The sequence below is a fragment of the Caloenas nicobarica genome, chromosome 3 (genome assembly GCF_036013445.1).
Source record: "Caloenas nicobarica isolate bCalNic1 chromosome 3, bCalNic1.hap1, whole genome shotgun sequence".
Lineage (NCBI taxonomy): Eukaryota > Metazoa > Chordata > Aves > Columbiformes > Columbidae > Caloenas > Caloenas nicobarica.
This window is the reverse complement of record NC_088247.1, coordinates 80,544,873-80,567,496: the sequence shown is the minus strand read 5'-3', so window position 1 is coordinate 80,567,496 and position 22,624 is coordinate 80,544,873. Positions and strand designations below refer to the sequence as shown.

At 36.6% G+C, this 22,624-nt stretch overlaps 1 protein-coding gene across 1 annotated transcript in view; it reads right to left on the bottom strand.

The window, feature by feature from the left end:
- The window catches only part of RYR2 (ryanodine receptor 2), a 364,098-nt gene that overhangs the window by 263,759 nt on the left and 77,715 nt on the right, over positions 1-22,624 (bottom strand). Inside the window, exons 5-6 of the mRNA XM_065631500.1 lie at positions 21,048-21,152; positions 4,456-4,476 (exon numbers count right to left, since the gene is read on the bottom strand). Coding sequence (XP_065487572.1) covers positions 4,456-4,476; positions 21,048-21,152 — 126 coding nt within the window. The remainder of the gene's footprint in view (positions 1-4,455; positions 4,477-21,047; positions 21,153-22,624) is intronic.

The following is a 22,624-nucleotide window of genomic DNA, read 5'->3' as shown; positions in this document are numbered from 1 at the left end:
ACTGAGGGGAGACCTCATTAATGTTTATAAATATATAAAGGGTGAGTGTCACGAGGATGGAGCCAGGCTCTTCTCGGTGACAACCAATGGTAAGACAAGGGGCAATGGGTTCAAACTGGAACACAAGAGGTTCCACTTAAATTTGAGAAGAAACTTCCTCTCAGTGAGGGTAACGGAACACTGGAACAGGCTGCCCAGGGAGGTTGTGGAGTCTCCTTCTCTGGAGACATTCAAAACCCGCCTGGACGCCTTCCTGTATAGCCTTATCTAGGTGTTCCTGCTCCGGTGGGGGGATTGGACTAGCTGATCTTTTGAGGTCACTTCCAATCCTTAACATTCTGTGATTCTGTGAATCCTAGTATACAGCTCAAAATGCTATAATACTTTTCTATTAAAATAAGTTTCAGTCAGATTTGCACACAGATTTCTTCTGGAAAGAAAAAGTGTACTTAGGAAATGTTTGCGATGCTTTCTTTTGATTATGTGAATTAGACTTGGGCTGCAATTAGCATCCACTACAACATACAGAACACTAAGGATGGAACTGCAGATTGGCTGAAACTATAGTTGTAGGTGTGGCATTTTAAGCAGTATTTACATAGTCACTCCTGTTCATTTTAACATCATACAGTGGTATCTCCTCTTATTTTCTCTCAATATCTGTATGAGAATAACTGAGTGATCCTATGATAAAACTGCTGATATTACTCCCTACATTTGGTCACCTCTGCAGTCCATGCTATATCTAAAATTTGAATGCAAATTCTTTAAACTGGGGGATCAAATATTTGTGCACAATTAGCATGTTTTCCCACCACAGCAATCTGACAAGTAAATCTGTATTTAAGTAATTGAACATAATGTGAACAAAAAAACCTCAACCAAAAAAATCAATTCCTTAGATAATTCATTTAATGATTGAAAAATCACACTGATTATAAAGGATGGATGTGAAATTACTTCAGTGGCACTGAAGACAATTACTGCAACCATTTGTCTCGATAAAGCTTTGTTTCGTGGCTCATTTCAAACTCTACAGCAACTCTAGCTTGTTTCCTCTTGTCAAAATCTACTTGTTCTTGTTATATCTATCCAGTCCACACCATCCTCAAAGCCAGGATTTATTCACTTCTTCTCAACCCAGAAATCTCTGTAATGAAAGCAATTCTTTTGAAAAGCATCTAAAGTGTGTTTCCTTACTCTGCGAGCTTCTTTTCTCCAAAGAAACTGAAAATTAGTTTTACTAGTGGCATAAAACCAAGCTGACACAGTAACTATTTGAGGGAAAGAGAAAAAGATTAACCATTACCTTCAGCAGAAGAGGTTCCTCTGTCTATTTAAAAGTTACAGAAAGTTCTACAATGTTAGAGTTTGCACAGTGTAAGGATGAAAATCCTTATCTCTTGTACTCTAAATTTGAGAACAAGTACACTTGGTTTCCCTTCAGGTAAAAAGCTCTTCAGAGTAATCTGTCTTGAAAACAATCATTCTTGATGACTCTTAATGGCAAATTTTCAAAATAATTCACCAACTATATGTAGGCAAATTTGTAAAAAAGGCTCGGTTTTGGAAACCACAGATGCCCCGGAAAATTCTCACTCCTTACAGCGAATTCTATGACAGTGCTAAACATTTGTTTTGAAAGTCAAGACAGACATTCAGGTGCTTTTATAAGAACAGAAATCCTTTGAAAAAAATCAAACCCTTAAAGTATACAGCACCTACCTTGAAATCTCAAATTTGCAAACAAACACCAATAGATGCTAATTCACAGCAGACACTTTAAAATTGTTTCCCGTATTTCATAAATGTATTAAAGAGAAAAAAATAGCAGGTTGAAAGGAATTCCTTTCACTATGCGTTATTCAATTTCAGTGTATTTCATTATTGTTATTTTCTCTGTAAATAAGACATAGTCAGTGTCTTGCAACTTTCAGTTGAAATTCAGTAAATCCCTCTGATCAAATGTTGGGTTTCCTCCCCCTTAGTAGTTTCATTAAAAGCAGAAAAGCCATTTTTAAATCTGAAATGGGGGCCAGGATGGAAAAGGTAAGCCTTACTTGCACTAGTTTTTATGTTTGGCGAGATGTGTTAAACTAAACTGTTTGATTCTGCACTGCAGCAGACCTATAAGCCCTCACAGTCACACCTGCTGAGAGACAAAAGGAAAAAAGCAAAGGTTCAAGGAATACCTTAAGCCTATTTAACTCTTACCTAGCTGCAACTGCCAGCCCATGCTATACAGTGGAATAAAGATTTTGGAACAAAATTACCAGAAGAATGATAGTCATTCAACGGGAGAAGCACCGCAGAACTGGAGTAATTCCTTCCAAAACTTTCGTTAGCACACTTTACAGGCTGGAAGAGCTTAGAAGTGGATGACGTTAGCTTATCCTGTGAGGGGCATGAAACTGCTTGCATCAAGGTTCGGTTACTAATTTGGTCATTAATTTGACATGAAGCTTGTCTAACTTACGCTCTCAGCTTGGGCTTCAAGGTGTCCACAGATGCATAGAGATAACTGAACACACTTGCATTAATCTTGTGTGTTCTACGTTGGAAAATGGCTTATGAAGAAATATATATATTAGAATGAGGTGTCTGGCCTCAGTGACCATGCAGCTGTGCAACAGCCAGCCTTCTGCTGCAGTCAGTCAGTAGGTACATCTGCTGTCCACCATAAGACCTCTGGTAACACTCTGGAATTACAGAAGGGGTTAAAACCTGCTTTACAGGGCAAACTGGGACCCATCTGAGAGAGAATAATTTCATATTTGAAGTAAAGCCAGCACCCACTCCATCCTCATCAGATAGGAGGTTGTCTGGATTACAGAATTGGTCTATCAGGAAAAGTCTTTAGCTGATGTAACTCAGAACGAAACATTTAGCTCTGCTGCCATGGGAATAATTTCTTTTTTAAATGGTTTAAGGACACATTTCTGTGAAGCAGTCTTTCCAAAGCATAAGATTTTTATGTTACTAAATTCTGATTTTTTTTTAAGCAGATCTGACTTGTATTTATGCAAGTAATACTACAGTTTCCAAGAACATACTCTTCGAATACTTCAGTCAAAACCAAGCCATGTCAGAGTGTAAACAATAAACTTCTGGATTACAATTTTTCATGTGTTATGAAGTATAAGGCCAGATGCTTGTATACTACTGAATTTCCTTTTTATCGCTCTTTTTCTCTTTATAGCAAAATTCTTAATAGGAACAAAACCACAAAATCTAGAGATTTAGACTCAAGCTCTCTCACTTTGAATTAAAAACGTGGACGAACTGAGAAGGTAACCTGACCATCATTATGGCTTAAAAATATTCCAAATCAATCCATATAAAAATTTGCTGGTTGTCACAAATATCAGAGATTCACAGATTATGGAAAAATGCTGTCATGCTGATACAATTAGCTAAAATTAATAATTAACTACAGTTATTGTTTAATAAATATTATAAACATTCATATATATATACATATATGTCATATGATATAGACAGTTGGTAATAAACGAGTAGAAAGGGTGTTGAAAAGCAACGATGAACTTACCCACAGGAGTCTCAAGCAAGTTATAACTTGAGTCACTACTTACGATAAACATGTAATAATCACAGATTAAAATTCTATGTCTGGCTGAAATAAAGTGAGACCAGTGCTCTAGCTATGTTCACCATATACCAAAGGATGTCTAAGGTTGTTCCAGGTCATATGCACCTCTAATTAAGTATTAAGAAATCATGAAGGCCAATATAGTCCAAGCTTTCAGAGAGGTTTCTAACATTTTAAATGTGAACAAACAATTCTACACACACTTTTACAATCACTAACTCATACATATGCAGATGTTAGAGAAAAACATACGTAAATATGTCCCATATACAAGAGTTATATCAGATGCCCAAACAAATATGCATGGTATACACAGACACATTAAGGAAAGATCTTAACAACACATTCGGCAGAAAACTGTGCTTTGACTTTATTTGCTAAGATCTATGAATGATTTTTTTATTCTGTAGCAGCTGTTCTCCATCATTAAATATTTCATATATATATTAATTGCAGCTAGATACAGCATCACACATTATCAGTACTAATTATCTTACTGTCATGCACTTTAGAATTACAGTGTCTATTCTAGAAAAGGCAGAGTGGATTGCAGAATGGAGTTATAACATCAGACAGCAAGGCTCAAAACTGACAGGCAATAATCACACATTTACATTACACAATTCAACAATCAAATTAAAAGACAGAAAAGTCACTGTGGTAACACAAAATTTGGTATGACAATTCAGGAATGACCAGATCCTACACAACCATGTATTTGCCTCTTTTTTTGAGCCATGCAAGTTGAAGGGTCATGAACAGAGAGGGTATCAAAACAGACAGGTTAGACTCAGTGGCAACATGAAACGTTTGGGATCAAGTGAATAAAAGACAGAATCACATACCCATTTTTCCACATCAACTAGCTGTAGAAAGAAAAAGCAAGAAATCAGTAAATCTCCTTCCTTAAATACAGCATATCAAAGTCTATTTTGAAGTTAACATTTCACATTTTTGGAAATGTATCTAGTATGAAAGAAAATGTATGAGTAGAAGCTATTATTCTCCTGGCACCTCCTCTTTAAAATGCCAATACCTCACTTTCTGTCTTTATTTTATGGGAAGCAGCCAATGAAGACCGATGCTGAATTAATTCCACATTGTGTTCAGGACCAACCAGTCAAAAATACGGAACACTGTTTCCCATGAAACATTTTGCCATTTTCTGTTGAGTAAATCTGTCATAAGTGAACATTAAAACCTTGAAAAGGTTTAGTGGCTGCTGTTCAAGGTTTGCCATTTAATGAAAGGTAAAATGAGGGGGTAACTGTCAAACTCTGACCCTACAACCTGCACCGAAAGAGATTATCTTGCATAAGAACAGAGCACAACACACCAAAATGTCATTCATTTTTCAGAAGAGAAATTACAGAGAAATTACTCTGAAAGCTTAGGGTTTTGTATTAACAAAACTGTTTTAAGGTTCATTACGGAAACATTTTAAATTACTCTCTCTAAAAAAGTCTTTGGACCATCTTACAGTCTTAGAAAGGACTGAGAATATCTGCTAGAACACATTTCAGCTACCAGAAAGGTTAGTATGGCACTAGCTATTAAAAACTTCATTGGCACCAGGAGTAGTATATCTGAAGTAGATTTGTCTCTGGTCTTAGCACAGAGAACACCGCAGCACATCGAGCCTTCTGTGGTCTGCTGCAGGTACACATTGACCTTTTGTTAGCAGATGCCACATAAAAGTTTAGCAGGAATTTAAGATACCTTAGGGCAAACCATGAGCAATTTCCAAAACCAGTACTATTTGGATTCCAGCTTACTTGGGAAATTACTGTAATAAAAGGCAATGTATTTAGTTCTTGTCTATAGAAGTAATTTTATTCGAAGTAAATTTTATCATTTTTTTAACGTACACTTCAATTAAAATGGAGATTTATATTTTCAATATTGTTCAGTCCTGCTTGCACACAAAGGTTAGAAAACACTATTTGACCTGTCAATTAATTAACATGATAAACTTATAAGCATTTGTTAATTTGACAACTCCTACCTCTCTTCTGAGATTTGCACTGCATTTAGATTTATAACAGAAATTCTGTCGTTTGCCTCTATTTTTTTTACAATCTTGACTGTGACTTTTGTTATCAAGCACAGCTGTAGAAATCCCTCCTAAAAACACCTAGTGTTCTGAAATAGATGCAATGTAAGGAAAGGTATAATAAGATGTTGATAAGTTAGAAAAGCAGACAATGGTTTAAATCTAAATGCAAACAACACAACTACGACGTTTTTAAAAAAGGAGTAAAGAACAGACAAGTCTGATTCACACACAAGTCTTTAATTTATTACCTTGGTTTTGATAGATCTTTTATTTTGTTAAAATTGTATATGCAGTGAGAACATTGTCACACAGTCAAATTGTTTGTGATGCTATGCTAGAAAGAGCTGAATTGATTCACCCTTTATTGCTTTGCTTTCAGAAGTTTTTGCTGTCCCAAAACTTAAGTGGACAGGGCAGCCACAACTGGAATCAGAAAGAATCCACACAAAGCTCAACATAATGATCAGTTGTACAATCAATGGCCTTAGAATTGCTGAATTGTCCATTTACTTTATCTTAATGGACATCAGTTAGCTTCAAGAGTCAAGTACAGTATTTGCCAAGTATTTATAAACTGTACACACTAAATAGCATTGGTATATCCATCTTTAAATAGAATTGCCAACAGGCTGTGGCATATGCCAAAGGCACCTTTATTCAGTGGTCTCTCAGGACAAGCACTTGAACTGTACACAAACCCTACAGTCTGACACCTACGTGATGGTCAAACAGGAAAGACTATGAATGCATCCAAAGAGATCTGCTTCTGAAAGCACGGTTCAGTGCACACCACAATACAATCTTGCATTTTTAACAATAGCCATATTCTATCAGCTTTCTGCCATGTGAGTCTTCAGAGCCCTCCTGGATGGGGTGTGCTCCCTTTTTTCTAGCCATCTGTGAGAGCTTTTCCAGCTACTGAAGTCACAAGAAGACACTTCTTTCTTACAGACTGCTTTGTCCCAGGTTCTAAAACTAGCCTGTGCAACTTATGGAGATTTTTTTTTTTTTAACTTTTGCCATATAGAACATATCCTGGAAGACTTATGACCTTCAAGACACATAGTATTCCATTTTGGGGCAAAAAATGGCATGAGCACAACTTAATAATATATTTATTTGCCTGGAAATCCCTAGTAATGCAGATTAGGTAAACCTAAAAGTAAATAAGACTCCTCATATCCAAGAGTAATTGTCCTAATGTAGACAAAATATGATATAAATCTCACAAACAGAAATGAAAGGAAACAATGGATATCTCAGTCCAGTGCTTGTATCTAAGATCTAAACTACAATTCAGACAAAAACCAAGCAGATGATTCACAGCACATCTAAATCCAGATTCTGCTTCACACTAACAACTCCATTTTTTGTCTGCCTTCACAGACTAGAATTCACAGGAACTCCTTTTCCCATGCATTTCTCAGTATACATCTAAATTCAGAAAATGCTAATATTCAAAGCTCATTTTTGCTATGTACATGTTACATGTAACAACCACAACTTTAGAGCACTTTACGCTCCTTGGACTTGGAATTACCTGTTCTTTCTGTTCATGACTTCCTATCCAACTGGGCTAGGAAGGTTTAAAATTCGGGAAGGATTGGGAGGATGGCAGGCAAGGATTGGCAGTCACATCTGAAAGTTTCCCCTTCACTGTGGTATCTTACACTGTAAACTATTTTATTGCAATCATATGTTAACCATGGTCTGAAAGAACAGTACAACCATTTATTTTACAGTGCACAGTAAATTTGGCCTTGTCACAATAAATATAAATCCATGGAATTCAATATCTATTCCTCTTCTGGCTCAGGTTCTCTCTTAATCACCAAGTCATATTGTTTCGATAAAGAAAATAATTAGGTAGGTAAATATCCATTTTTCTTTATCCAAAGACTATCTACCTTTACTGTATTTCCTCCAGTAGAGGAAGCAAAACCCGTCTTGAAACATATATAGTTCAGATGCAACATGCTACTTAGAAATATTACTTCCACATATATCTGGGTACTCAGAAGACTTTCCCAGAAGAAAGGAACATGACAGTGGACAACATTAGATATCAAAATTTCGTGGGTTCATAGTCATCTGACAGTTCTGAATATGGGAAATTACTATCTTGCCATGAGAACACCAAAGTTACCAAAAGGGTGAAGGATAAAAAGTCTCCAGAATTTACTTAGTGGTGGGCTACTTATAGTACAATAATTAATCATTTTACAGAAAACTACTAACTTCGACTTAAAAGAATTTTTTCACTATGTACTGTTAGAAAGTAGCCATTAGCATAACTAAGTTAATGAGTAGAAAAGATGACACTTCAAACTATAGAGTAGTGCTTTATGGATACTAAAATAGTATGGCACCCATACACCTATATGTCTAAGGAATACAGGCAGCGCTACAAGGAGGAAAAAAACAAGGATGCAAAATTGTATTCTAAGAATCAAGCAAAAGATCAAAAGACAGCACTTAAAATTACAAACTAATTTCTCTTCTTGAACTAGATGAGAACACCAGAGTATGTAGTCTTAATACTTTCCTTAGAATTTCATGTAACTGCAGTAAGAAGTCCTCCATGAAGAACATACAGCCATGATTTTATCATTTACTGCAATGCTAATTCAGAAACTTCAGAGAGTCATCTGCATTTGCTGACTTCCCTTCAGAGGCATGTAAAAGCTCCAATCTCTTCAGCCAAGCTTTCATTTTAAATGCATTTAATCCAAACTGTAGGGCTGGTTTTCCAACGTTTTTTTCCTGAGTGCTGCAAATACCCAGCACTACATTAACCAGACATAAAAGCCAGTTAAAACAGCAGGAATGTAGTTCTGTTATTCCTCTTTTCTTGTCAAAAGGAGTCATGAACTAGATGAAGAGAAATAAAGAGGGACCTTTTCACCATTATGAGGAGTCATTCACAAACTCACTTTTTTTAAACTTAACATAAACCAGGCTCACAGAACACGTGCTGATCATCCACTAATACAGCAACATTAATTACCAGTGCACAAAGCTGGAAAGTAAGCTCCTTTAAGCTGTGCAAAACAGTCTACCAGTCCTAACTCGGGATTCTGTATTCTGTTTCCTTTCATCTGCTTGAGCAGGAGACAAAAACACCAAGGAACTTTATTCCACACATTATAGGAGAGTCTTAGCTGACTATGACTAATCACATTCTCTACAACTATTTATGAAAACAGATATAATAACAGATATAATACCATGATCCACAGATGGGACTGTGACCTGAAATCTTAATGAAGCAATGCATTTCAGCTAGTGGATATTATATCTTCCTCTATGCTTACACTCATTTTTCTGTAGTGACGCAGGAAAATCTTACTAGAAAAATACGACTTTTTTTTCCATTTCTCAGTTGAGGAAACTGAGAACATATGGTAAACCCACTGTCTAAAACTCTCTAATAGAGATAAGCAAGATGAGAATAACTAGAATTGAACTAGGGAGATTGAAAATTGAATTGTATTTTTGTTTCTGTTACAATATTTCATTGTCTTCATGTATACCTTGATTTCCTGAATTTATTATTCAACAAGTTAATTGATGATATGTCTTCTCTTCCAGCCCAGGGTTGTCTTCTATTACAGACTTTTGTCTTCAAGATGCTTCAAAAGTTGTGCTGTCATGTCTATTTGGTTTAGCTCCTTCTCTGTATGCAACATAGATTAGAAAATTTAACTAAGAAATAAAGTAATTTCTCTTTCCCCCAAAGACAGTTTTTACTGACCATCACTCTGGAAAGAAAATGATGAGCACAACAGAGATCCAATAGTCATGGTGAGGCTGGAAAAGAGACCGACATCTACCTCCAAAATAGGAAACCTGTCTGGGATGATAAAAACGTTTGCTTTTATGCCATAGGTCCTCATACATCCTCATTCTAAATATGGCACACTCAAAAGAAGAGCTTGTGTTCCAGGCTAGAAATATTTGCTTATCACAAGTCTGTGATTTGAAAGAGATAATTATTTTATTCCTGTCCTTGCCTCTCCTTGAGGATAAGCAGAATGCAAAAATACTGCGCCTGCACTTCTTGATTTTTTTCCAGTACTTACACTTGATCAAAGTGCAGTCGATCAAAGCCAAGTCTTGTTCTTTTTATGCTTTACTTGAAATGGCCTGCTAACAATCACTGCTGATACTACATAAGGTGCACTGACGAGAAAATAACAGTACTTGTTTTATCTGCAAAAGTTTTACGCTTTTGTTCCCTGTTGTATTAATATTCCCAGTAGTCCTGTTAGCAGTGTGGTATCTCTAAATAGCTGAGAATAGCCAGGATTTTACGTAGAATAAGTCTCTAAACTACCTCATTTTTTCATGAAGCTTTACACTGGTAGCCGATAAGCCCATCTGCATGATACAAAAGCCCATACTGCATGAAACACTTTGACCTCCACTTCTTTCCTTTCTCTACTTTCTTTGCAGTAAGAAACATCTAGGTCACACAAATTTAAAGCTTGGAAGCACAAGTTAACATTGCTGGACATAACAGCTCTGTCTCTCTTCATGACACACCACTATCTGATGAAGGCTTATCCAAAGATTTTCTGAATTACTGCTGCAATATTTTGTTACTTCAGTGAGTTATGCCTGGCATCTGTAGACAACCCTTAGACTAATGAAAACACTCAAACTATAAACATAAAAAGCTGTAGTTTGGGGGTTTTTTTTCTCAAAAGTTTGATTAAAAAAATAATTCTTGCCTTACTGCATCTATGACTTGTCAAAAGAGAAGACTGGTCAGTGCTAGGAAACTAAAAGAGCTCTGGTTTGTTAAGAGACCTCTGGTTCATTTCTGACTCTTACTACCTGTGGGGGTTCTGAGAGAAAACCTGAAAACATTTTTGGATCGTCATATTTACGACAACTGTGGTTAGCTGTCAGGTATGTTATTAACTAGGCTACTGTAGTGAAAATCAGAGAGCTTAAACTGTGAAGAGTGCATTTAACTGCCCACCTTCATTTTTTTTTAAGGAAGTACTTTGATAACTTAGCTTATTCATTAATATACAGGACACTTATTAAAAGAAATAGGGAGTGTTACCTTTTTCCATTTGCATGAGGGATGAAATTACCTTCCCCCTCCCCTCATGCTGAGAAAATGATAAAGCTGCCAGCTCTCCACATTATCTTGCTGCTTACTAATACAAAGTAATTAACAAATTCAGAATTCCACAGTTGGAGATCGATGATTTGAATATTCAAAAAATCCACCAGCTACAGTTGCATTCCTGTCCCAAAATGCCTCCAGCCCTTCCCTGCAGCATGGGAAACCATTTTAGCTCTGAGGAAACTCAAGTTTTCCCCATCTCTTAAACTCAGAAAGAGAATTACACGCGCAAGACACTTGCATGTGCTGATTCCTTCACACAAGGCCCTTCGGAACAGTGGAGGAGGGCGGTATTTTGTTCCCTTCAGCAAAGACTACCCCACACGTAAAATTAGCAGTTTGCTGGTCAGTGGCATGGAAAACAGATTTTATTAAAACAAGGCACCAGGAGATGTGATTAATCAGCCATGACTGGATGATTAGATGGGAGTTAATAAGCTCGTGATGCAATTTAGCTGGAACTCTGCCTAACTGATGGGTATCCGCAGACAACATTTTCCTGAAAAATGAAGTTGTCAAATATTGAAGTAGAGGTTGTGAAATTAAAATTTTTCATATTACAGAAACAGTTTAGCTTAGGATTTACACACAATGTGTGCAGTCAAATGCTTCCATTCTGTTAATAAAGTCTGACACAGATTTATGAGTGCCCAAATCTGAAAAAAATCCAAGCATTAGTTACAATGCTTTACCATCATATAACTAAGATTTTAAAATAAAAGTTAAGGGAGATATTTGTTTATGGCTATTTTCTCATGTCCTCCAGGAACTATTTCTTTCTGTATTTCAGTGCTTTTTCAATGTATCTGGATCTGGGTGGGGGGCATAATCTGTGCTACTTAGAGGAAAACAAGGACATTCTGGGACTAATGTTACTAATGGAGGAAATAAAAGTCAGTTACTAGTGTTGGTAATCAGGCTGTATACTGACTAATCAGTTCTGCTCCAGTTAAGATCTTCTGTCAGTAACAGGAATGAAACAACAATGTATAAAAACTATGAGTCCCACAGATGTGGAAAAATATGAAGCAGATCAAATATAACAGGATAAATGAAGGACATAAAGGCTATCATAATACATTTTTTAAAAAATGAAAAAAGTTATTCCAATGCAAAAGAAACTGATACCTTTATTTTATTGCTGTACTCTGATAATCAGTGCAAAAGTCAGTGTCAGGGTTATATTAGAAAGATAATTAATTCCATTAATAGCGCTCTGTTTATTAAAAACATGCTGAACTGTGCATAGGGGCAACAGAAGTTGGTTACACCAAGCTGCAAAAACAAATGAAACTTTTAGCTAAGCATTTCCCCACAGATTGAAATCTTCACTTAGAGACAAGTGAATGTCATGGTTTTGTATCACTACCTTTAATCATCACCTTCCTGATCTCATTTTCAGGCAGCTCTTTCCGAACCTCAGCTGCAGCAGGGTTCCTTCATTCTTGGCTTTCTGAATCTGACTTCTTGATTAGTCTAATCTTGTCCACAGTCTGAACTGATTCAATATGCCAAAAGAAAAACACAAAACTGACGGAAACACAAAATCCACCTAGAATTAAGATAATAAAGTGCTGAAAGTTCCCTTCATGAAATGTAGTTAGAATATAAACAGGAGATGACTATGAATCAAAAATTCCTAACTGCTTTATATGCGTGCAGAACAAGCATGAGATGAAAGTATTTAGAAAGTGCTTCCTACTGTATTGCACTCAAACCACCAACTATATTTCTAGCCTCCAAATCCTTGGGAGATTTGCATTTCAAGCTACAAGGAAAGCCACTAAACACTGTCCTATACACAAAAGGTTTCAAAGAGTGGTCTGTGGTAAAAGACAGCCCAAACAAGACAGTCAATGCTAGGGGGAAAAAAGAAAGAACGAACAAAAAAAAAAGAAAGATCAGAAGTGCTTTCCTAAATGTTTTAGCATATAGCAAGAGAATTTTTGTACTTCACTGATAAACTGTATTAAGCAAAAACAATCAAATTTTCCTGCAAAGATTAACAAATTAGTTTATTCCATTAATCCCCTGCTTGAGCTTTTAAATGTCCTGAAGAGATCTCTGTGTTGAAGTATTGTTTTCTCTACCATTTTACTTCAAGCCAGAAAAATCCTGAAATCACGTATGACAGTGATTAGTATTTCACTAGAAAAAGTAGGAAAAGTTGCTGAGATTTCAGTGACTTCTCAGAAGAAGTCTCTCACTTGCATTCTTTCTTCTCTCAACACATGCCACTGTATTCATGAGCTGAGAATGGACTATGCGATGCTGGGTGGTTGCAGACATCTGAGCTGCAAAAAGGCTAAGCAGCATGCAATACTCAACTGGAGCAAGTCTGTGGTTTAACTCATTTCCACACAAAGGTCTAAGTTCCCTAATAAAGTTTTATTTTCTACTTTGCAGCTTCTTGCAACACTCAGAGTCACAAGAAGCACTGGGGTCTTGTACTTCTCACAGTAATAGCATATAAGGATGTTTCCTAGATGTTATTTTCCTCAGTGGAGAAACACTGTAAAAAGACTGTGCAATGTCAAGAGTGGATATAGAGAACGAAGGGTGAAAACAACTTAGTTGTAGCATTCAATGTCTGAAATATAATACATACCAAAAGATTTTAAGAAATGTGTTAGCACCTTCCAGTATGCAATTATGATATAATCAATTTACAGATCTTAACATGCTTAGCTGTGAATCAAAAGGACTATTTTCCAAATAAAAAGAGTTCACAGCAAGTTCTGTAAGTTTGGTTCACAGCATATTCCTCCCAAATCAACAGAAACATTGAGAACTTCTTCCTTAACATCACGAAATTTGAATGAAACTCCAGGATGTTCATCACTCCCCAGCAACAGAATAAGTTACTTGAAGAAGAAAGTAAAATATTCAGCAACATAGTATTTCACAAAATTTAGTGAACTACCAAAGTAATCAGAGACAAGAATACTGCTGATCTGAAATGATTGTGAATACCAAGATATTGAGACTGTGTTTAAATTCCTGATTTCTGTATAAAATGCTCCAAAAATATTTTAGCATTTATTAAGTTATTCAAAACACTGCATTTATGGAGGGTGGAGGGAAGGAAATTCACTGTGGATGAAGCACTTAAAAATTAAGTCAATTTGCCTCAAATTTTCACTGTGAAATTTGAATGGCTGAATTTCAAAATCCTATGAAACACCATTCCCATAAAAATAACTAACAATGAAGTCTTTCACCTATATACTTTAGATAGGTCCAGAACTTAGGAAAAATTATCTGCTAAATATTCAGTTTAAGATTTGTTGACTCCAGTTCAAGCCAAACTGGGAAAGGACTCAGCATTTTGCACTCTATAGGATCACTACAGGAAGTGAATTGTGGTCTGTCTTCTAGGCAGAGGCAAATGTTGGCTCCCTCAAATTTTTCCTCTGGAGATTTACAAACCCACCAACAAGTTCTTCATTTAAAATGAAAATGAAGGCTCTGTATTTCATTTAGTGATGTACCTAAAAAGCAGTGACACGTGGCTGAGGAGAATAAGAAAACTCACCTGAAATTCCTTGGAACAGCCAAAGGATTTGTCAGTTACTGACATTATTACAATCTGTGCAAATGCACAAGTTCTTTTGAAGAAGTAGAGCTATAGACAATAAAGGGCTTAAAAGTTAACAAATACCACCTGGAAATTTTAATTTTACAGAGCAAAAAGAGAAAAAAATGCACACATATCCAGTTAACTAGTCAGCTGCTAAATGACCTACATTATACCCTAGGTTACGTGAATTTACCACATTAAATAATCACCACTAAAAAAATTGTGAAAAAACAGGATTTCCAAATTTGTGCCTTTCCTTCTGTGTTGTATGTACCGTTATCTTCTGTGACTCATCCCAATATTTTTTTAAATAGAAGCTTCTTTCAAGAAAAGGAAGTGTTCTGCATATTTATCAATAGACTGTCAGCTACCAAGGGCTGCTTCAGGAGTGGAAGCTGTGTGCACTGCCGTAATTACAAGCACATTCCACAGCATCAGCAGTATCTCCACAAACAGGCATTAACTACCAAAGTCACGCACAGGGCTTCATAGCCCAAATGAATTAAGTCTGAAGCAGATGATAACACCTCATCAAGCAGAAGTCAGGTTCATTGCTAGCAGCCTCTCTGAGTGTCCCCTCTTCTTTTTCAAGTTTCTCTGCCTATTTCAAAATATGTTGTTTCCATAAAGCAAAGTAAGGGTGAGCTTTTACTATCATCATGTGGAAAAAAAAAAAGAAGTCTTATCTATTTATACACAAAGAGAATGACTGAAGGGCAACGAACTGTCTAAAGAGCAGACACTGGAAATGGCTGCAGCCTAGGCAGCAAGAGGAGATGCTATGGAAAGGGAGGACAATCTTTAGAGCTCAGCAACTACCACATGTTTATCAAAAACCCATTTATGGAGCAAGATCAGATGCCTTACAAAAGCAGTGAGGAGATAATACCTCCCCTTTTCACTTACCACGTTGAGAGTACTCTAAAAGCACAGGTTTCACTTTTAATTTGAAAACTAAAGGGCGGATATCTACAAAGAGCTCAGCAAAACTCAAAAAGAACACGCTCCCTTTTTTTTTTTTTTTTTTAACCTGAATGTCTGTGTGTGTATATAAGTATATTTAACAAGCACGATTTTGAAGGAGGAGTAGTTAACCTGGAGGAACTCAGCAGGAGCCCTCACTGCAGCTGAGACCCTGCAGACTCTCCAAAGCGAGGCCTGCTAGGCCCGGGCCCGCTGCCCATCGCAGAGACAAAACGCGGCTCCGCAGGCCGGCAGCTGCGCTCAGCAGCTCCTTCCCAACAAGGGCTGCCCAGCAGCCGGCAGTCCTGCCCCTCACTGGCACAAGGTCCTGCTCACGGAGCGGCAGCTCAAATGCTCTGACCTAAAGTCCAGGTTTAGAAAAGGCTGAGTGAGCCTGATGCAACACTGAGGCGAGATGTTGGTTTGTAGTTCTCATTGAGTTTAGAGCTCATGCCAAGCCCTGAAATCCTGCCGCGCTGAGGTTGATGTTCCTGCCATTCCAAAAGTTGCACTGTATACAGTCAGTAATAGGAGAGCTGCAACAGACAATCTTATATAATCATGAACAGTTTATATTTCAAAACACTTTTTACAAAGCTGAAGTATCAACTTCTTGCATTTTCAGAAGAATTATGGTAATTTTTACAAAGAAAAAAGTTAAGGCAAACAGTAAAAAGACAAAGTGACAAAAGTCACTTACGCAACCTCCATTCCTGTCACTGTCTTATGACACAGCCTTCCGTATGTGCTTTACCTTTTCAGCATCACTCAATACGTAGAAGAGAGGGTGGTCATTAACATTTTATTTCATTCCAGCTCAGTGTGCAACCATTTGATTAAAAAATCCTCTTCTAAAGACATCATGATTAAATACCATCAATTTTATGATGTTCACTGCTGTAATGCTAATCTCACAAACATTCCAATATTAATTCAATTTTCACAATACCCTACATGACATATCAATACATTTAAAGAATCTAAAGCATAGATCACTAAAATCGAATTATATAAGTATATATGTAAGTGTACATATATAAGTTTAAGATGCATGGGACCCGTTTTCTAACATTTTTTTAAATTTTCCATGGCATACTGTAGTAGAAAAGCAGAGTTGCTATGCAAATACCGGGGAAAAAAATGCAGAAAACTCACACAGAAGTGTTCAGTAGACAATAAGGCAACTAAGATCAATTTGCAGGAAACTAACAAAGGATTTAACCCTACATTTCATCTTGCATAAAAGTAAACAAATTTCAAGTTAATATATTAAGGGAAAAGAGAGCCTGTGCAAAGAAGTCTAGGAAGACAAATAGAAATAAAGACTTCAAGTTTACTCAGAGGTTTTCAGTCTGAAAGTAAAGAACAAATACAGCGTGATTTCCTGAACGAGCTCTTAAAATCATGTCAATATAAATGCTAGAGTGCCCTACACTATCCTGACATATTCTAGTACATAGCATATGTTGTCATTCAAAATACAGAAATTGTAACTACATATACATTCACTTTCTTGCTACAGATGACACACAAATCCTTACTTATTTCGGTTGCACATTCTTTCTAGTAAACAATCAAAAAGCTGACACTCAATTTGAAAGGACACAGAAGCAACTGAGGAAAACCCATCTGGTTCCATATAGGATGCGTTTGGTACATCTGTCCTGCAAGACTCATTGAAACACAATTCCGTTAGAAGTACATTACACTCCAAGCGCAGCTGATGTTACGAGTGAGCAATTCATGTAGCATGAAGCCTAGCCATTAGCAGAGGAACTGAACTTTCCACCCACTTTGTTGATAAAATTGAAAAAAAATTTAGAAAAAGTCCCATAGCAGTCTCATATTCTTATATATAGACCTGAACACAAAAAAGCCCATTCACACACCTCCTGTTGACAGAATAAATCACAGATCAGCAAACAGGAGCTCCAGCAGCTTGCACCAGATTAAGTCCCTCTTACTCTACACCCTCCCAATTAAAGGAGATTTTGCCATGAATGCATTGTCCAACACTAAAATTGGGATGGCTTGGCACTCACCCATCTTCTGGTAGACCACTGCTGACAGAAATAATTAAAGCTGCTGTGAAAGAGTCTACCAAGACTTCTCAATCACTGCAATGAAAAGATGCCATTAACACCAATCCTCTGCATGAGATGTTCTATCTCTCATCCACACAAAGATGCACACCATACTGGCAGGTGAAAGTAAGTCACATGCCACCTGTATTTATATGTGTCAACTCTCTCTCTGTCTATATGTATCGTCTATTCACCAGGGTATGGCGTGTAACATACAATCTGGAGTCCTCAAATTTCAAAGGCCTCATTTATGATAATTATCATGGAGGACTATAAAAGACATCACAAGGCAAAATAGTAGCACATTATTTATATCATGAGACTGCTGGATATATGTCAAAAAACCCAAGCAAAGCGAGTGTAACTTGAGCAATCACAAGCTCTTATCCGTTTCAAAAGAAAAGCCAGTTCTTGTTCTAGCCAATATAAAAGACACATGACATTGTGCATGTTTCACTTACAGTAAAATGTCCTTTAAATGCCAAGCTAATTTAATTTCCTGTACCTAGTCACCGTACCCAAAACTTTTTTTGATCTTTGAAGTAATAAACGCATTACAATAGAATGAAAATTCAAACTAGCCACTTGTTATATAAATACAGATAGTAGCAGTTTTGAATCCTCAAAATTAGAAAAAAATCATTTATATTGAAACATATTAAAAAACACCTTTGAAATATATTTCAAAAAAGAATTAGTAGCAATAGCTTTTATGAAGGTTTACCTTTCACTGAAGTTTAATTTGCATCCCCTTTTGGTAAATTTTTATTTTAATAGCTATTTTTTATGCAGCATGTTTGCTTGAGGATGATTTTAAAAAAATTTCACACAAAAGTCTAAATCATTTGCTGAGACAACTGAGGCTAAGAAAATACTTCATGCTTTATAAAAACCAAAGGATTTCCATTTCCATACTTCACCGGCTTTGTTGATAATAAAAAGTTACGCTCAAAAACCAAGTCAAAATAATTACAAAATAATACCTACGCCCTAGGCCCATCTAAGACAGAGCAGCTATAATTCTGCTTGCTTAAGAGTCCAGAGCCCAGACTCTGGGTACACACATAAGGATAGTCTTCATTTATATAACTATTTATTATTTTCTTTCCACATGATGCTTCCCTTTTTCTTTCCCTTTTTCTGGTTCTTTTCTGTGGATGAACTATACAATCAAAGTAGTCCATGCATAATAGCACTCAAGTGCCCAGCAAAATCAAAAATTTGCCTGTTTAAGATGAAAAGTGTAAATAATGCTGCCTGAGCAAACGAAACAGGTTGTGGTTTTAATTTTTAAAACCAAAAGCATACAGTCAAGCTACAAATTTCAATACTTTAATAAACTGCCAGAGCTAGGCATAGTATGTATTTTAAAGAGAAAGGATAAAACCTCAGAGCACAGAGTAACTACTCAGTGCCTACAGCTAGAAGAAACAGAGCACTACACACATCCTTTCTTATGAAATTTAATTCATTTTCCACTGTTGCCTTTGATGCTAGTATTTAGCTGATTCAGGAGAGAGAATTAGACATACTCAGATGTGTGGATTGTTATACTAATCTCATCAAGTATAGAAATTCTCATTTTGGGATTCTTGCACTAAAAGTGTAGGCATTTATTGCAGAGGTAGTTTTGCACATTTAATATATACTAATTGAGAACTAAAATTAAATCCAGTTAGTGCACATAGTTATTCTTTCTTAAGCACAAGGAAAGCCATTTATTGTTCTGACTCAAGTCAGCATGAGATTTTGTTCATATTACTCCATCATTCCATTACTGCTGACTTACCTGTTATATAATATCTATTATAAAAACACAGCATTCAAGAGATTACACACCACAAAAAGCAAAGAAGCACAAGGAGACCACTTTTAAACACAGCAACCTTAATGATTTTTAATGTAATGAAAAGTAATTGAGGACTGAAAAGACTTTCCATTAGAAAACTGAGGTCATATTGAATCCAATTTATAGTAACAACCTCTCAAGAAATTGCTATACTTTCTTTTCCTAAATTAAAGAAAGCACTGTTATACTAAATTTAAAAAATGACACTGCTCCAAAAAGATACAGTGCTTCAGATTTATGCACAAAATTACCTCTTCTCATAAAACTCAGTTATTAAATGCAAAACTCACATGTTCTACTATAAACTTTTCATAGAAACTACACACAGATACTAAATGTCAGTTCTGTTAATTTATCAGCAAGTACATATTCAGTCATTCATTTCATTTTCATTTACTTGAAAACTGAATGTTTTTTTCATTCATTGTGTTCTGCCCTATGGCAGTACTTTTAACACACAATCCCCCACACTTTCTTTAGTTTCTGCTCCTGCCCACATCTGGTAGGAATAAACAGCAAGAAAACTGTTGCTCTACTTCACACATACAGCCACACACAGTTATCACAGCACATCCTTGGGTTTGAACTGTGGTTATTGACATTATGCCTGTATGTACTTGTTCTTTTGAATTTATTTTTTTCCTGTGGATTTGCTTGCTCTCAGTTTCAGTATTTACAAATTCAAGGAAGAAAGGTCCCCCTTTAGAAGCACGGATCTGCTTACACTGTGGTACACCTCTTCTCTCAGATGTGTTTTCCATTCTCTTGCTGTTGGAGACAGTCCTTGCAACAAAATCTCACTGACAGCACACACTTCGGGTCATCCATGGGACTGCTCCTGGACTTCATTCCCCAAATACCGTTTCCAGTCTCAGTGCCTGGCATTTCATGGGAATGATTACTTTGTGTTAAAGTTTACTTTCCCAAGGCATTCTCAGAAATATCAGAGGCATGCTTCTCTCCTGCCAGCTTTCTTGAGTGACAGACTTAGAGTTAACTCCTGCTTCCCTTTTACCTGTATAACTCCTGGGCATCCAGTCACTCTTCCTCACTTACAGTTTATAGGATTTGAGCTGGGGTATGACATTCAAGTTAACCCTACAAGGTGTATATGGAACACTCAACTACATCATAACAAATCAAATTAATTACACAGCAGAGAACATTAATTACAATACTACAATTTATTTGTAAATACCTATCTGCTACTCAAACAATTAACATTATTCCTGTATGCTTCATCTTCCAGGCTGTGAAAGTGTGTTTCCATATTTTTTGTCCACTGAGACTCAATAACATTCTGTTTCCAGCTCTAAAGGTGAGTTACAGGACATATTAGCTCAGGCCACACAGAACAATTTCATTATTTTTAGAGAAAAACAGGACACATTCAAGTAATTTTAAGACTACTTGACAGTCTTGCTTGATAGAGTCAGAAATCCTCAGAAAGCTTAGCTGTACTGAAGAAGTGATCAAGCTTTATATTTCACATTATGAGTTCTCAAATTAAAACATTCTTGTAGCTCTGTGTGGACCTGCAGTACATTGAAATTGCTCGGAATTTACAACTCCAGCAAGTTTCAATGAAAGCTGCCAAGTGTTTGGAATTTCTCAAAAACCAGACCTTTCCTGTAGCAAAAGAGAAGATTTAAACATAAGGAATTCACAATGCTATAAGCTAGTGCCAGTCATGAAACCTGTGGTACAGTGAAAAAAAAACTGTTGTATTTTGCAGGATGAAAAAAGTGAATATTCAACAACTTACCCCTTCTGCCTTTTCTTCTGTGTTAGCCAGCATTTCCTGGAGGGCCCGTACTGACAGAGACTGCTCCAGCACAAAGGTGCAGATGGACAAATCAGGTGGAACATTCTAGGTGAAAGAAAAACATGAGATCACCTTAGTGACAGATTTGCTGAACGGCACTTTCCAATGCCTCTATTTGCCCTCCCTTTTCATTAATCTGAAAGACCTACTATATCCTTGAGGCTATGAAAGCCAGACACATACTGGGCTGCAACAGCTAAGGCTTAGGCAGCCAGCGAAGAGAAGAGATTCTTCACCTTGGCTCAGCATTTGCAAGTTGACTGACACCTACGGCACTGGCTCCCACTCTCAATAAAAGAAAGAGGCCAATAAACTGCATCAGGTTCAGCAGAGGATCACCACGAGTGTCAGGGCTGGTGCACTCATCCTGTGTGGCTGGGGGAGCTGAGCTCCATCAACCTGGATGGAGGAGAGACAGGAGAAGAGGATCTTACAGTTCTCTTTACAAGTCTTGTGATTACAGGGAAAATGGAGGCAGCTTCTTCTTGGAGGTGCTCCTTGAAAGGAACTGGAGCAGCATCACAAGTTGTGGCAAAGAAAATTACAATTAGATATTAAAGAGAAAAATTCACCCGGGGAGTAGAAAACACTGGCAAAGACTGTCAAGCAAAGCGGTGAAATCTCTGCTTGGACATCAGTATATGGAATATATGTCTTAGACATTATGCATAGATTGTGGGGGAAGCAAAATTTGGTCTTTAGGCTACTGGTAGTAGCCAGACCTCATCCTTATGATGGTCTCCAGGTCAAGGTGAATTTTCTGCAGCAGAAACATTAAACACTGAGGATCAATCAAGGCCAAGCCAGTAGCTTCTCAGCCTTGCAGGGCAATATGCTTCACCATATTCTGTTCTAAGCGGGATAAAACTAGAGAGTCTTACGAAAATAAATATTTAATTTGTCACGATTGAAAAAAAAAAAATCATTGAGCTATAGAAAAGCTAATTTTCCAGACTATCATAAAAATTCATAATAAAATTGAAACAAGTTTGTAATAGTAATGTCTAAGTTACAAAGTAGCAAAGTAAAATTAGATTTTTATGGGGGGATCTTTTCTTCTGTTAATATTATAGAAGAATACGCAACTCCTACACACCTTTTTTTGCCTCCAGAAATTCTTTCATGTTCCTTCTCTTTTTCTTTTCATGTTAGTTGCATATTTTAGTTTAGAAATACTTTTGCTGAATATTGGAAATATTTTTTTTACACCATAAATGCTTTTATTGCTAGAGCTGTAAAACTGCACATTCATTCAAACTGTTCACAGTTTGAAGAGGCCTCTCCAAGGCCTCAAACATCGAATTGTAAAAGGTAGTTGTGAAACCATTTCATTCCCTCTTTTTCAAAAGTTAGTTTACTCAGAACACCTCACACTCTTAAAGGCTTATTAAATTGCTGTTCATCACTCCTAACTACAGTAATTCAAGGTTGTTTATTAACTAATAGATCTTTCATTACCTTCCACTATTTATTTTTCAATAAAATTGATGTAAAACGGTATTTTAAATTAGAGTTTC